Raw genomic sequence first — 16,345 nt, forward strand, 5'->3', positions numbered from 1 at the left:
GCGCCAAGCGAGTAGCCGAGAGCTGGGCCTTCGAGCAGGTGACCGAGAGGGGCGGGGGAGGGACGCACCCCCAACCCCCTTTCCGGTAGTCCCCTCCCCGCTGCCCAGCCCCCAGCCTCGGTACCTGCCCTGGTCCGAGAGAAATCGAGATCCTAACCCTGCCCCGAGGCACCCGCTTATCTTCCCATTTCACTCCTTCAGACCTCATGACCCACTCTCATCCCTTCCCCGCCAGCCCTGCCCTCCAGCCCACAAGACCCAGGGATGCCCCCAGCGCCCTAGATCCCAACTCTTGACACTTCCTTCTCCTCCCCATGGTCCTCTCACAGCCCCTTTCTTCCCATCTCATCCTCACCCCCCATTAGAGCACCCCATTCAATCCTCCTCTCTAGCTCCTACAAGTTGCCCCCATTGGGGACACCCAGAGCACAGCCCTAAAGACCCACAATCCCCTGGTCCGGATCTCTGCCCGGTACCCCCAGTAGAGGACTCCCATTTCTGCAGATCTCGGCCTGAGACACCCCTTTATGCTCCTCCAGGTCCTGTCCCCCTTCCCACGGCCAGTTTTTCTGGGATCACTTCCCACCTGGGGCTGCCCAGCCTCTCCTGATGGGCTCAGGGATTTCCCAAGTCCCCCTACTACTCACCCTTCTCTCTGCCCCCCACCTCCATCCCAGTCCTTCCGGAGGTCGGCAGCAGTGCTGGTCTTGGTCTGCGTTGTGATGATACCTGAACAGGTGCACCTGGAACCCCGCCTCTATGGCTTCTGGGATTCTGACAGGATGCCCAGGGCTGGAGCCCTGGTGTCCCCTTTTCCAGCCTCCGTGTGGGTGCCCCCAGAGCTGGAGATGTGGCCCAGACCTGGCCAAACCTGATGAGCTCCCACGGGTTCTGCCTGGCTTTGAGAGGCCATTCTTTGCCCGGGCCTCTCCCGAGTTAGGAAGCCTGCTGGGACTGACGGGCCCGGGCCGAGTGTGGATGGAGCGTGCTCTGATTCATGGCCTGGAAAATCCCTCCTTAGTCATCTACCGACTGTCCCTGAGGCCTGGGCCAGTCACTGGCCCTCCCACTTCCTCCCCGAAACCCAGATTTGGGGGCTCTGGAGGGCCCCTGCCCCTTCATTGTGCGTGAGATGCCCAGAATAATCTTAAAACCATATCTGGGACTCCGTGTACCTGCCCTGGCCAGGCTGGGCACTAGGAAAGCTCTTGCCCCATAGAAGCTCATAGAATCTTCTGCAACCCGTTGGGAGTTGTGGTTTTCCTTCCCACTCGGAGGAAACTGGGGCACAGAGAGGTTGAGAAACTTGCCCAAGGTCACCCAGCCAGTGAGTAGCAAGCCTGGATTGGAACACAGGCTCGTCCAGCTCGGTTCATTGCCCAGAGCCCATGGGGGTGGCTAGGACACCCCTCCCTTCCTGGGGGCCCTGGGAGCTGGGAACAGAGTCTGTGTTGGGAGTCGGAGCTCACCAGCTCTGGGACACTGAACAAGTGAATTCACTCATGTCTGAGCCTGAGATTCCTGGGGCCCAGGCTGTAAATGTGATTAGTATTATCGGGATTTTGCTGTGAAAATTAAGGGAAATGGCATACATAGAGCATTTAGCATAGCATAGGCTGAGAAAATATGGCCCTGGTCACTATTCTTATAACTTTTATCTCTCTTTCTCCTGCCCTCTCAGGAGGCAGGACTGTCTTACATCAGGACCCTGGGACCTGATACCCAGGAGGAAAGTGGCAGAAAGTTCTAGAACATCAACTATGGGCCAGGGGTTATTATTAAGCACTTTATGTAGATGGATGCATATTTAATCCTCACGATACCCAAGAGGCCAATGCTGTGAATATCCCCATCACACTTGTGAAACCTGAAGCTCAGAGAGGCAAAGGGACTTGCCCAGGGTCATACAGCTTATAAGTGGCAAAGCCAGGATGCCAGCTGAGGTCTCTAACCCCCCCCCCCCCCCCCCCCCCCCCCCCCCGGCCCTTCCTTCAGGTCGAGGAGCGCTTCTCCCGGGTGCCGGAGCCGGTCCAAAAGCGCATTGTGTTCTGGTCGTTTCCACGCAGCGAACGGGAGATATGTATGTACTCATCCCTGGGCTACCAGCCTCCAGAGGGCGAGCACGACACCCGGGTGCCCTTCACCCGTGGGCTGCACCTGCTGCAGAGTGGGGCCGTAGACCGCGTGCTCCAAGTGGGTAAGCGCCCTTCCCGCGAGGCCTGGGCCAGGGGGAGGGTCCGGATCTCTGGGGAAGGTCGGAGGAAATACTGTGAATAAAGAGCAGGAATCTGCCGAGACCTCAGGCAGCGGGCTTAGCTGAAGGGCCTGGAGGAAGGGTGTTGCGGCAGCTCAGTCAGCTTAGTTGGAGGGTGGGAAAGAGTTGCCGAGATTGGGGGGAGGGCAGGAGAATCTAAGCGGGAAATGAGGGGAGGTTCCATGCCTCAGGCAGAGAGACCCGAGACCCAGGGGTGTGTTAGGCCTGAGGTCTAATAGAGCCAGAGGCAAGAATGGTACGAGGCCTCAGGCAGAGAACTCAGGTGGAGGTTGGGATCCTACCTAAGGCAACAAGGCTTAGGTGGAAGTCTGCCTAGAAGTTTAGGATCCACTGTGAGGGGTGGTCTTACACCTCAGGTATGAGGGTCCAGTGAAGGGGAGGGAGCAGAGGTTTAGAGTCACAGGTGAAAGATGATTCTAGACCTCAGGCAGCAGAGCTCAGAAGGGAACCAGTTAGAGCCAGAAAACAGGTGAGTCCTGGAACACATGGGGGCGGTCACGTCTCCCAGCTGGAGGCATGGGCCTGGCCAAGATGACCCTCCCTAAACCCTGGCCCCCTTGTCTGGACATGGCCCCGCTGGCCACAGGCTCGGCCAACTCCGGCGGTATGAGGAAGCTGCCGTTTCCCCACATGACGCAGCCGGGGCCGGCTGGGGCCTGAGCTGCCCAACCAGTCTGATGAGCCTGGCATCTGGGCTCCCCAGGGGCCAGGGAGGGGCAGGGGGTGATGGGGTGACCGGGCCTGCCACATCTGCCCCTCACCCCCAAGTGTCACAGGCCTTTGGCATCTTCCCAGGAAGTTACATGGCATCTAGACCCCCGCCTGTATCCGTGGTAGCCTAAGAACTGAGAAAACCATCTTTAATATCATCCCTATAGTCACATGTACACGTGCGTTTATTTAGGACTTACTGGATGCCAACAGTGTTCTTCTAAGCCCTTGCTAACTATTAACTCATTTACTTCTCATTACAACTATATGGAGGAGGATGTTGCTGTTTATTCTCATTTGACAGGCGAGGAAACAGGCACAGAGAGGTTAAGTGACTTGCTCTGGGTTACTGAGCCGCATTTGCACTCAGGTCTTGCTGTGCGTAGTGGAGGAGCATCCCCGGCCTCTGGGGTGACACGGTGGTGATGGTTGGGTGTTTGTCTTAGGGTTCCACCTGAGCGGGAACATCCGGGAGCCCGGAGGCCCCGGAGAGCCCGAGCACCTCTACCACGTCTCCATCAGCTTTGACCGCTGTAAGATCACGTCTGTGAGCTGTGGCTGCGACAATCGTGACCTCTTCTACTGCGCCCACGTGGTGGCCCTGTCCCTGTACCGCATCCGGCATGCCCATCAGGTGGAGCTGCGGCTCCCCATCTCCGAGACGCTCTCCCAGATGAACCGGGACCAGCTGCAGAAGTTCGTGCAGTATCTCATCAGCGCCCACCACACTGAGGTGCTGCCCACTGCCCAGCGCTTGGCCGACGAGATCCTCCTCCTGGGCTCCGAGATCAACCTGGTGCATGGTAAGGGCACCTTGCAGTCTGATCAGGACGGTGAGGCTTCAGCTCACAGCCACCTCGCTTGCCGGGTGGCAGACATTTGCCACAGAATCCTCAGGTCCCCTTGACCCATGAGCAGGTGTGGAGGGAGTACCACTGCCCGAGGTCAAGGCCACACATCTATTAGGAGGGAGATTCTGGATTCGATGTGGCCTTGGTCAGATGAATGGCTGAAATCAGCCAATTCAGAGAATGAGAGTTGAGGGAACAAATGGGAGGTCAGGCCCCAGGGTGAGGATGTCCCAGATCACAGGTGCAGGCCTGAGTGTGGGTGGGTGAAGGACATGAAGGGTATGTCGGTGTCAGGTGTGGGTGCTGGTGGGAGACAGACAAGGAGGTGTCATGAGCTCTGGAAGGGTTTGGGGCTACAAGGGACTGTGTTGTCTAACCATAACGGTGGGGAGAATGGAGCAGGATAAATGGTAGATAGACGGATGATAAGTAGGTGGAGACAGGGAGGGATACTTGAGGGTGGGGGTGGGTGGATGCAGAAGTTGTTCATGATGAGCTGATGGTGTGGAAAAGCAGGTGGAGTGGGTGAGTGGATAGGTGATTAACTAGGATGGTAGGTGAATGGGGAATTGGTGACAATTGGAGGTGGGGTGGGGTGGGATGGGCTTTGCTTGAGGGGGTTAAGGTACACGGACGGTGGTGGACAGATAGGCTTGGTGGAATATTGGAAGGACCAATGGGTGCATGGATTGGGGTCAGTTAATGGATGTATGGAAGGAATGTTCATATGTGTGGACTGATGTGGATGGATCAAGTAGGTGTAGGACAGATGGGTGGAATAATGGGGTGGTGGTTGTTTTGGGAGATACACATGAATGGATGGTTTGATGGAAGAAGAATAGATAGAAGGTTGGGGTTCATTGGATGGGTGGATAGTGCGGTTGTGTGGATCAATGGATGAATTAGTCAGTGGATATTTTTGAGTGTTTGGTACAGATTAGCTGGAAAGACAAATATGGGTAGGTAGCTGGGTGGGTGGGCCAATGGGATGGGTATAGATAGGTGAGCAGGTGGGAGTATGGGTAAGGTGGATCCTTGACTAATGGGGTGGGTAGGTATGCTAAGGGTTATGGGTATATGAATGGATAGATGCATAGTATGACATGGGGGGTGGGGTAGACAGGTGAGTGGTCTAGATGTGGATGGGTGGATGATGCTTTGGGTAGCATGGATGGATGAGTAGAAGGGCAGGTGATGTTTCAGGTGGGATGGACCATTATCTCACCTGAATGGATGAATGGGTAGGTGGTGTTCTGGGTAAGATGGATGATCAGTAAATGGATGGATGAGCTAGATATGTTTTAAGCAAGATGGATGGATGGATGGATGGATGGATGGATGGATGGATGGATAGGTAAGGAGCATTTTAGGTGAGATGGATGGATGGATGGATGGATGGGCAGATTAGTAGGTTGGTGTTTCAGTTAAGATGGATGAATAAGTAAATGAATGAATGAGCTAATGATGTTTGGGTGGAATGGATGGATGGATGGCACTTTAGATGGGATGATGGTCAGACGGACGGACGGATGGGTGGTTTTTCAGGTGGGATGGGTAGGATGGTTCATTTTAGGTGAGATGGATGGATGGGTGGATGGGATGATGGTCAGACAAATGGATGGATGGATGGGTGGTTTTTCAGGTGGGATGGGTAGGATGGTTTGGAGGACTGAATGATGGCAGGGGCAGAAGCCCCCTCTCTCCAACCCAAACCTCAGCTTTCCTTTCCACCCCACAGGTGCCCCAGACCCCACGGCAGGTGCAAGCATTGAGGATGCCAACTGCTGGCATCTGGATGAGGAGCAAATCCAGGAGCAGGTGAAGCAGCTGCTGTCCAATGGTGGCTACTATGGTGCCAGCCAGCAGCTGCGCTCCATGTTCTGCAAGGTGCTGTGTGGGCATGGCGTGCACAGCAGGGCTGCGGGGGCTGGAAGACACTGGTGCCGGCACCCCACCCCTTCCTCACCAGCCTGTCCCCATGCAGATTCGAGAAATGCTGCGAATGCGGGACTCCAACGGGGCGCGCATGCTGATCCTCATGACGGAGCAGTTTCTGCAGGACCCGCGCCTGGCCCTGTGGCGGCAGCAGGGCGCCGGCATGACAGACAAGTGCCGGCAGCTGTGGGACGAGCTGGGTAAGGCCCGGCCCTGGAGCGGGGCGGGCACTGGGACTTGGGCATTAGATCTTGCCCTCCCCTGAGATTGAGGTCTGGCCCCTGAGTCCTTCCTCTTCATTCGCACCTCTGAGGTAGCAGGCACTCACTGTACTGATGGCTGGAGCAGCAGCAAGAAACAGGTTAAATACCTGCCCTCATGAAGCTGGCGCCCTGTAGGGAGACAGATGAGAAAATACTGCAAACCCGTTAGCCAGGGGTTGGCACACCTTTTCTGTAAGGACCAGGTAGTCAGTAGTTTCAGCTTTTTGGGCCATCGGCTCTCTGTAGCGACTCCTCAGTTTTGCCTGTCGTAGTGGAAAAGCAACCACAAACAAACGTAACTGAATGGGCATGGCAGAATTCCCATAAAATTGTATTTACAGACGCTATTTATTTGAATTTCACAAGTCACAAAATATTCTTTGGATTTCTCCCATCACCACCATTAAATAACGTAAGAATACATTTATCTCACAGGCTGTTGAAAAACAGGTGGATTTTCTCCAGGGGCAGTAATTTGCTGACCTCTGGGATAGATGGTGATAAGCACTGGGGAGGTGGGGGACTGTGAGAGAAGTCCCGAGGCCTGGGTTTGAATCCTTCCGACTTCCTAGCTGTGTGACCTTGAGCCAGTGACAACCTCTCTGTGCCTCCGTTTTCTTACCTATAAAGTGAAGAGTCCATTAGTTGCAACCTCAGAGGCCCAGGGTGAGGGTGAAGCAGAGCAGCGCACAGCACCCGGTAGGCAGTCCGGAAATGGTGCTGCTACTGTTGACATGAACGTTGAACCTCCCCATTCACTGCCCTCCCTCCCCAGGGGCCCTGTGGGTGTGTGTAGTCCTGAGCCCCCACTGTAAACCGGAAGAGCGGGCGAGCTGGCTCCAGCTGCTTGGCAAGTGGGACAAGTTGGACGTGTGCCCGCTGGAAGAGGGCAACTACTCTTTCAACGGTCCAAGCCTGCAACCTACCACAGCCCTCAACCCAGGTAGGAGAAGGGTCCCTGCCATACCTAGAACCATGACCTCTGCAGTGCCCTACCTCCCCATCTGGTGCTCTGGGGGAGGAAGAGGAGGCCCCCGACCTCGCCTGCCCTGCCCTCCAGGAGGGAGGGAGTGCCCAGGGCAAGGCAGTGGGTAGCCCAAGGGACAGTGCAGTGGAATGCTTGAGACACCTGTAGTTCTGGCTGTTCTCCTAATTTAGCCTCCTCCTGGCAATGGAGGCAGGCGTGGGGGGAACAGAAGAAAAAGCAAAGAAAGATATTAAGAAAAAAGAGGCAGAAATGAAAGGAAAGAGACAGGAGGAGAGAGCAAGGAAGCGGGCATGGGGAGAGACATAAAGAGACAAAAAGAATAGAATGTGAGGAATAGAAAGATGGACAGAAAGATAGTTATTCAACCTCGGCGTTCACCACGCACACCCGCACACCCACACATGCACTTTGAAAGGCTGCTGTAAGGATTTGAGATGGCACATGTCCACCAGTGCACCCAGAGTGTAGCCCTAAGTGGCCCTCGGTGTGGGGAGCCGGCCATGACCCCACTGCTAGGCCGTGCTGGACCTCTCCCACAGGCCCGGAGGAGGCGGCGGCTGCAGGTTCCCGCCGCACCGTGTTTGGCCGAGCCCTGCAGGCTGGGTCACTGCGTTGGAGTGACCCCCATCTTCAGAGGATCCTGGCCAGTGACTGCTATGGCCCCAGCCTCACAGGCCATGTGGGCAGCGACAAGGCAACCTTTGACCCCCAGGGCCGCCCCCTCTGGCTGGGGGAGCCATTCCCCACTGCTTGTGCCCGGGTGGACACGCTGCGTGCCCACGGATACCCCCGCCAGGCCCTGCGGCTGGCCGGAGCCATCGTCAACACACTCCGGCTACAGCGGCGGCATCAGCTGGAGAGCTACAAGCAGCAGAAAAAAGGTGGGCGCCAATATTATCATGAGGTCCTGGGGCTGTCGGCACAGATGCCAACTACTGGAGGCTGTGGCAACCCAGGGGGTCTGTGGGTACCACTGAAGGTCCCACCGGGAAAACCAAACCACCATAGGTGTCTTGAGCATACAGGAATTTAATGCAGGGGATTGAGGGCTCACAAAGCCACTGGAGGGGATGCAGACTTAGAAGTCAAGAAGCCGCTGCCTGAGTTCAAGAACTTGAACTTCAGAAGCACAGTAAGCGCAGCAGCCGGCAGCCTCCACAGGGGCAGTTCCCAGAGAACACCCAGAAGCTGCTGGTTGGCTTCTCAGGTGGTGGGATTAGGGGTCGTGAGGGGGAATGACACTGGTTGGAAGTCTTAAGAAAGTACCCAGTTCCTCCAGGTGTCCTGCCAGGCCTGGGAGTGGCTGTGGGACAGGAAGCCAGAGGGCTGGAGAGGTGACCGCTGCTGCAGAGTGCGAGGGGCAGAGAAGATGACCACGGGGTGGGCAGATGGTGGGCAGGCACTGGGTAGCTGGTTGGGGGTTCAGAGAGAGAAAGCCCCCCAGGGGCTAAAGAGGATGGGTGGGCATTGAGCCCCACTTCCGGCCTGCAGAGCTGCTACAGAAAGGCTCCACCTGCATCACCAACACGGAAGGATGGGTGGGTCACCCCCTGGACCCCGTCGGCTGCCTCTGCAGGGCACTCCTGGAGGCCTGTCGCCTGGAGGAAGACACCCTTGCCCTTTACTCAGGTACCCACACTGGGGTCCCCTGGAGGAGGTGGGGCAATCCCTACCTCTCTGGTTAAACCCCCTGGCTCAGTACCCCTGGAAAACGAGGTTACACTCTCACCCTTGCTGCAACCTCCTCCCCGCCCCCCTTCCTCAGTGCAAGGAGCCAGTGGGCTTCGCTTCTGACAGTGCGGCCACTGTAGGCCTATCTGCTGCTTGAAGATGGCCCAGCCCCTGGTCGGTGCTGGGAGCAGCTGGACTCCCCTATACCACGTACCCTCAGTCTCCATGCCTGGGGTCAAGGGCCATTGGGGTCCCAGAAAAGGGGTCCCCCTCCAGCATCTTTAGTGCCGGTCTCCCACAGACGCGGGCCCCGAGAAGCGGAAGGTGGCCTACCAGCACGTGCAGGTACCCGGGAGCTCTGGGGAGTCCTACCTGGCGCTGGCACTGGAGGTGGCACTGCTGGGCCTGGGACAGCAGCGGGCCCTGCCCGAGGGGCTGTACGCCCAGGACAAGGTGGTGCGCAACGAGGAGCAGCTGTTGGCGCTGCTGGAGGAGGTGGAGCTGGACGAGCGGCTGGTGCAGGTGCTGCGCAAGCAGGCGGGGCTGCTCCTGGACGGTGAGGCCCCGCCCCGCGCCCGGGCTTTTGGTCTTTTGGTCCTTTCCCTTAGCATTTCCTAAAAGATGAGATCCCTGGCGCGTTCTGGCAGCCAGTAACCGCTGCGAGTGGTGAGGTCCGGCTCCCTGCCCACCTTGGAGTCAGTGAGCCAAGTCGCTGGTGCCCAGCTGACTTCACTGGCTCTGCCCACGGTCCTGCCTTATGAGGCCCCACCCCTACTGCAGTGAGGACCTAGTCTGCCCGTCCCTGGTCAGGTGCAGCCCCACCCCTGCCCTCAGTCCTCTCCCTGCATCTGAGACCTGCCCTCCCAGGGCTGCCCAGGGTTTCCTCCTTTCGAATTTTCCAGGGCTTTTCTGTCTCAGCCCGGTGTCCCCATGCCCAGGACCTCTCCCGTCCCTAGTCCCTGCCACTCTGTCCTGGGGTCTGCCCATCCCCTACTCAGCCCGGGGTCTGGAGAGGCCTGGGGAGGGGCAGAAGGTCAGAAGTGAGCCCACCTGGGGGCTGAGCTCAGGCTGCCCCTGCAGGGGGTCCCTTCAGTGGCTTCGGAGAAGTGCTGTTCCGGGAGAGCGTGCCAATGCACACCTGTGCGTGCTACCTGTTCACCGCCCTGCTACCCCACGACCCCGACCTGGCCTACCGCCTGGCGCTTCGAGCCATGAGGTAAGGACAGGCAAATGGCTGGGGACTGCCCAGTGGGCCAGACAGGATTGGGGGATGGGAGGCACGCTCACAGCCCCAGCCTCCTCCCACATTCACAGCCTTGATATTTCAGTCTGACCTCGCGCTGGCATTCCAGACTTCCTATTAAACAAGTGTATAATGTTATTTTGAATTTGAAAGACATTCCCTTGGCAACAAAAGTCAGAGTACTGCCCTGGCTGGTTTGGCTCAGTGGATAAGAGCGGTTCTCAACCTGTGGGTCGCGACCCCTTTGGCGGGCGAACGACCCTTTCACAGGGGTCGCCTAAGACCATCCTGCATATCAGATATTTACATTACGATTCATAACAGTAGCAACATTACAGTTGTGAAGTAGCAATGAAAATAATTTTATGGTTGGGTCACAACATGAGGAACTGTATTTAAAGGGCCAGAAGGTTGAGAACCACTTGGATAGAGTGTTGGCCTGCAGACTGAAGGGTCCCAGGTTCGATTCCGGTCAAGGGCATGTGCCTTGGTTATGGGCACATCCCTAGTGGGGGGTGTGCAGGAGGCAGCTGATGGATGTTTCTCTCTCATCGATGTTTCTAACTCTCTATCCCTCTCCTTTCCTCTCTGTGGAAACTCAGTGAAATACATTTTTTAAAAAAAGAGTACTATTCTAGGCTGGTTTGTCCTAACATACCTAAGCAGTGTTCCCACTTTTTTTTTTTTTTTTTTTTTTTGGAAGGGAGAGGGAGAGAGAGAGAGAAACATCAATGATGAGAGAGAATCATTGATCGGCTGCCTCCTGCATGCCCCCTATTGGGGATCGAGCCTGCAACCTGGGCATGTGTCCTTGACCGGAATTGAATCCGGGACCCTTCAGTCCACAGGCCAATGCTCTCTCCACTGAGCCAAACCAGCCAGGGCTGTTCCCACTTTCTCATCAAGAGTTGAGATTTCTGCAAATCTGTAATTGGAATTGGAAGTTGGTCCTCCTTTTACGCCGATGACACGTTCTGTACCTATGCTTTGCCCCTTGTTTTCACTGCGCATTGTATCTTAGAGGCTTGGTTGTACCACATCGCACATGAACCACTGTGAGGATGCATCCTAAGAGAACCAATCTGGATAGACATTTATGCTGTTGAGAAAAACAACATTACCATGAATTATCTTTTATCATTTCACACGTGTACCAGCTGATCACAGAAGCAGAATTTTGTAAAATCCTTTCAGGAGACACAATCCCATCATCTCTATCAGCCACAGGGCCTTTGGTACGTGAATAAAGCATTGTTTATTTAACCAAACCCCGAGTGACGGACATAAACAACACTGCAGTGAACATCGTGCACACACACCCATCTTCCTGGCTGCTCAGGGCTTTGCTGCCTCAGAGGGGAGGCTCCAGCGGCGGCAGGAGGCCTCTCTCCTGGGAAGGATGGAGACTCGAGCCTTGCCTCACCACGGGCTGGCTTCTTGCTTCATCCCAGGCTGCCTGTACTGGAGACAGCACTTCCGGCGGGCGATCCCCACCCCAACCCACTGGACTCCGTCGTGAGTAACCGCTTCCCCCGCTGGTTCATCCTGGGCCACCTGGAGACGCGCCAGTGCGAGCTGGCCTCCACCATGCTGACCGCGGCCAAGGGTGAGGAGGACGCCGCCCTCGTCCCCTGTCCTCTGCCTCTCCTTCCTCCTCTCCTTTGTTCCTTCCTCCCTCTTCTTGTCCTTTTCTCAAATTCCACTAGTTTTCCTGGAGCACTTTTTAGATGGACCGAGACTGGGGCAGGTGCTAAGGATGCCGTTGTAAACAAAACTGTCCCAAACCCCGCGCCCTGTGGTGTTATATTCTAGTGGGGCAGACAGGCAATAAGCAAGGTGAAGAGGATAGTTATGCATAAGTGGGGAGGTAACAAGTGTGCCAAGGAGGATAAAGCACATCCATATTTCTCTCTGCCTTCCACACTCTCTAAAAAATCAATGGAAAAATATCGTCGGGTGAGGATTAAAACAAACAAACAAATTAATATTCGTGTAGCTTTTGCCATGCTAAAGCCTTTACTGGTATGGGCTCTCCATGGCCCTATGAGGCGGGTAATATTCCATTAGTATTACTCATTGCACAGATGGGGCAGCCAAGGCACAGAGAGGTGAAGTGACTTGCTCAGGGTCACACAGCAAGGCAGGGATTTGAACCCTGGCATTCTGATTCCAGAATCCATCCTCTTGACCATTAGGTATCTAGCAGGTTCCTAAGTGGCTTCTTCCCACTGGAAGCGGAGGAAGACAGAGGAGAGAAGGGGGGTGGGAGTGCGAAGAGTGGTGGGGGTCTTCACAGATGGTTGCCAGGTTCGTGACCCTCCGTGCTCACACCTGTGCACCTGTGAAGGGAACCTGCATGAACTGCCTGGTATAACCGTGGTGCCAATGTCCCTCCCCCTCCCCCAGGAGACCCCAAATGGCTGCACACGGTATTGGGCTCCATCCAGCAGAATATCCACTCTCCAGCCTTGCTCTTCAAGCTGGCACAGGATGCCTGCAAGACCGCCACCCCCGCCAGCACACCCCCAGACACCACCCTGCTGGGCATTGCCCTGGAGCTGGGCCTGCAGGTGAGGGTCCCCGGGAGGATGGGGAGGGGGTGTGGCCTGTGGGAGGGGCCAGGATGTGAGTGGCCACAGAAAGGCAGAGTCTGTAAGTTCTGGGAGGGGAAGAATGAGGTTATCAGTGGGGTGGGCCTATGAATTAGACTCAATGACTGAGTCTGAAGGTGAGAATCTACCTCTGAGGGTGTGGCTGAGGAGGAGGAGGAGGGTCAGGGAACCTGCTGGTGAGAAGGGTGGGCCACAGAGGGAGCAGAGCTAGGGGTTCTGGCCTTGGAAATGAGGTCTGGGGCTGGTGTGCTTAAGGTTAAGGACCATGGGTGGGTGGGGCTGAGGTGGGGGGGTTGGGGGGGGCAGCAAAGCCTGCCAATAAGAGGTGGGGCCTTCAGGGGAACCCAGCCTAGAAGTCACCATTGAGGGTCTGGGTTTGGAGGAAGGTCTTGAAGCTGAGGCGCTGCCTCTGGGGTGAGGTCTGTGGTTGACAGTCATGGGGCCTGTGGCTGAGTGTCCGGCCACCCCCAGGGGCCAGGCCATCTGGCTGTGGTGAGGCAGAGGCCAGCATGCTTGGGTGTAGCCTGTAGGTGAGGAGCCAGCTGCAGGCTGTGTGATGCCGAGGTAGGCAGGGCCTTAGAAGGTGACCTAGTAAATAAGGGAATAAGGTACAGCCTGGGGCAGGCCTGCAGGGTGGGGTGGGGTCTTCCCAGGTAGAACTAGAAAGCAAGGGGCCCTCAGGGGCAGAATTAGCCAAAAACAATTTCCTGAGGGGACTGGAGTCATTGGGGGATGTGGAGGGGGCAGGACAAGGGTGGAGCTCTAGACAGGAGACCCTCTACTTAGGAGCTTCCAGAAGGCAGAGCCCACCAGATAGGACTGGGGATGGACCTGAGGGGAGAGGCCAGCAAGGAAGGTGCTTATTGGGGGTGAGAGCTGAAGAAGGTGGGACCTGTGCAGCAGGTGCTCTGTTGGGAGTCACGGGGGAAGTGTGGACATGAAGCATGGAACTTTCTGGAGAGAAGGAATGGGTCGGCTTGTTGTCCGGAGTAGGATGCATGGGGCCCTCCGCAGAACAACAGCAATAGCAGTGATAGTACTGGCTGACGTTAGCCGAGCGCTTTGAGGCAACAGGCACTGTGCAAAGAGCATTACTACATAATCTCGCTTCTCACAACCCTATGCAGTAGATAAGATTTTTATCCCCACTTTACAGATGAGTAAACTGAGACCCCAAGAGGTGAAGCCATTTGCCCAGACTGTATGGCTCACTGAGTCAGCCCCTAACTTCTGTCTTCCTGGGCCCCTAAGGATCCCAACCTCTCTCCCTCAGCCAGCCTGAAGTTTTGGGTGACCTCTTTCTGTCCCGTTTCACCCCTGCAGGTGATGCGGATGACCCTGAGCACCATGACCTGGCGGCGAAGGGAGATGGTGCGCTGGCTGGTCAGCTGTGCCACGGAGATTGGTGAGAGTCCCCAAGGGGACCTGCCACCCATCTCTTCATAGAACCCGTTGGGCACAAGAGGGAAGGAGAGACTTTCCTCTCGATCGAGCCTGCGCTCAGAGCTAAGCCCGGAGGGAATGTTGGGCGGAAGAACTGTGCTGGACAGAAGCCCGGAGGCTGGCCTGGCTAAATGGCTTGGAGAGGGCCATTGGCACCAAAGCCCCCCAGTACACAGTCCCAGCCAGGCCTGCTGGGCCCTGTTCTTTTGGGAGGGGGAGGCTACAGCAGGGGTGAACGTAGGGAATGTGTCTCCAGCCCTGCTGCTGGGGATGGAGATATTGGGGTGACCCCGTGGACACACGTCCGCATTCCGGCCCCTCTTCCTGACTCGTTTCACCATCTCGCCTTCCCCAGGTCCGCAAGCTCTGATGAACATCATGCAGAACTGGTTCTCCTTATTCACGCCGGTGGAGGCGGCCACCATCGTGGCAGTGACGGGCACCACCCACGCCACGCTAATGCGGCTGCAGCTGGATGCACCCCGGCGGGAGGAGCTCTGGGCCTGCGCCCGCGCCCTGGCCTTGCAGTGCGCCATGAAAGACCCGCAGAACTGTGCCCTGCCCGCCCTCACCCTGTGTGAGAAGAACCACGCAGCCTTCGAGGCGGCCTACCAGATTGTGCTGGACGCAGCGGCCGGCGGCCTGGGCCATGCCCACCTCTTCACCGTGGCCCGCTACATGGAGCACCGCGGCCTGCCTCTGCGGGCCTACAAGCTAGCCACGCTGGCCCTGGCACAGCTCAGCATCGCCTTTAACCAGGACAGCCACCCCGCTGTCAATGATGTCCTCTGGGCCTGCTCCCTCAGCCACTCCCTGGGCCGGCACGAGCTTTCAGCCATTGTCCCGCTCATCATCCGGAGCATCCACTGTGCCCCGATGCTGTCTGACATCCTCCGCCGCTGGACCCTCTCAGCGCCCGGCCTGGGTCCCCTGGGGGCTCGCCGGGCAGCCAAGCCACTGGGCACTGACCGGGCGCCTCTCTGCCAGCTCCTGGACGCTGCGGTGGCAGCCTACATCAACACCAGCCACTCCCGCCTCACGCACATCAGCCCACGACACTATGGTGACTTCATCGAGTTCCTGGGCAAGGCCCGGGAGACCTTCCTGCTGGCACCTGACGGGCACCTTCAGTTCACCCAGTTCTTGGAGACCCTCAAACAAACTTACAAGGGCAAGAAGAAGCTCATGCTGTTGGTGCGGGAGCGTTTCGGCTGAGGGGCGTCTGGCAGGTGGTGGGCAGGGTCTCCCTTGGCTCCTGCTTCTGTGCCACCCACTCTGCATCGGGCACCTGGACGGGAGGTCCAGTGGCATCTCAGTATTGAGTCAGGGAAGGAGCCCAGCTGGAACTAGGTGGTCTTGCCTGCCATCCCCCCGCCTGGCTGGACGTGGGAATGGGGGGTGGCCTCCTGCCACGTGCGTGCCTAGGATTATGCGAGCGAGTGTGCGAGATGCAAGGATCAGAAGCCATACCACCACCAGGGGCCTAGAAGGGGGGTAGCTGGTATGGCCCCACTTGGGTACCCCAAAAGCAATAGCAAGCTCCCCCTCCCCAAACTCACAGGCCTGGCTTGGGCTCCAGGGAACTGGGAGGCAGGACTTTCCAGAAACTGGCTCTCAATCAATGTAGCAGACCCCCCCCACACACACACACACCCTACCTGGGTAGCCAGGGGACTTGTGTTAAAGCATCTAAATCTCCTCTGTACCCTCTCTCTCTGCCTCAGGAGCCCCCTCCAGGGTATCCAGCCAGGGCCAATGGCTCATCCCCACTGAAGGATTTAAAGAGGCCTCAGGCCTCGGCCACATACCTCAACCCCCATCCGGCCAGGACTCCCATTCCTATGGGTACTGGGGTCCCAGGATGGACTAGGGGGAGGAGGGGTCGTTGCTTCTCCTCCCCTTACCTGCTAGTCACTGGACATACAACTCAGGAACTGAGCCACGCTCACACTGTCCTCCAGACCTGGTGTCCTCCAGACCTGGAGGCAGCACAGGGGGCCAGGGACTCCCCACCCCAAATTTGGAAAGGAAAGCGCGCTGGCCTCTGGGCATTTTCTGGCTCTGCCTCTCCCTCTCCTCCTGTCTCCCTGCTCCGCCCCTTCACCTTGCTCCCCCTTTCCGTTTCCTCTCCATCTAGCTTGCCCCTCTCTGTGTCTAAGCCCCAGCTGCTGTCCTTTTGGCCTCCCCACCGTCCCCCCATCTTTTCCCTCTTGTAATTAAGGACAAAAGACCACATGATTTTATAACTGTGTTTTTTTCTATTTATTGAACTGTATATTGTATTTTCTTTTTCCTTTTTGTTTTTTAAAGATTGAACACAGCTTTCTCTTCTTTATTTTGAGACTGAGGTGTG

General features: G+C 56.9%; 1 protein-coding gene across 1 annotated transcript; it reads left to right on the forward strand.

Annotated features, from left to right (window-relative positions):
• Positions 1-6: 6 nt before the first annotated feature.
• Positions 7-16,313, forward strand: ZSWIM4 (zinc finger, SWIM-type containing 4). The gene is made up of 14 exons (XM_014529457.1): positions 7-38; positions 1,996-2,197; positions 3,433-3,789; positions 5,576-5,724; positions 5,822-5,972; positions 6,811-6,978; positions 7,563-7,904; positions 8,515-8,652; positions 8,996-9,250; positions 9,775-9,910; positions 11,389-11,543; positions 12,344-12,507; positions 13,873-13,954; positions 14,348-16,313. The coding sequence occupies exons 2-14, from the start codon at positions 2,083-2,085 to the stop codon at positions 15,205-15,207; spliced, it is 3,072 nt and encodes a 1,023-aa protein (XP_014384943.1). The 5' UTR covers positions 7-38; positions 1,996-2,082; the 3' UTR covers positions 15,208-16,313.
• The last annotated feature ends 32 nt before the right edge of the window (positions 16,314-16,345 follow it).

The sequence above is a fragment of the Myotis brandtii genome, unplaced genomic scaffold (genome assembly GCF_000412655.1).
Source record: "Myotis brandtii unplaced genomic scaffold, ASM41265v1 scaffold680, whole genome shotgun sequence".
Taxonomy (NCBI): domain Eukaryota; kingdom Metazoa; phylum Chordata; class Mammalia; order Chiroptera; family Vespertilionidae; genus Myotis; species Myotis brandtii.

What these genes read in the sequence shown, in the direction of transcription:
- ZSWIM4 (XM_014529457.1), top strand. Translation starts at nt 2,083, where the DNA reads ATGTACTCATCCCTGGGCTACCAGCCTCCAGAGGGCGAGCACGACACC. An exon ending in CGAGATCAACCTGGTGCATG is followed by an intron (nt 3,790 to 5,575) that starts GTAAGGGCACCT and finishes TCCACCCCACAG; the next exon opens with GTGCCCCAGACCCCACGGCA. An exon ending in CTACAAGCAGCAGAAAAAAG is followed by an intron (nt 7,905 to 8,514) that starts GTGGGCGCCAAT and finishes TCCGGCCTGCAG; the next exon opens with AGCTGCTACAGAAAGGCTCC.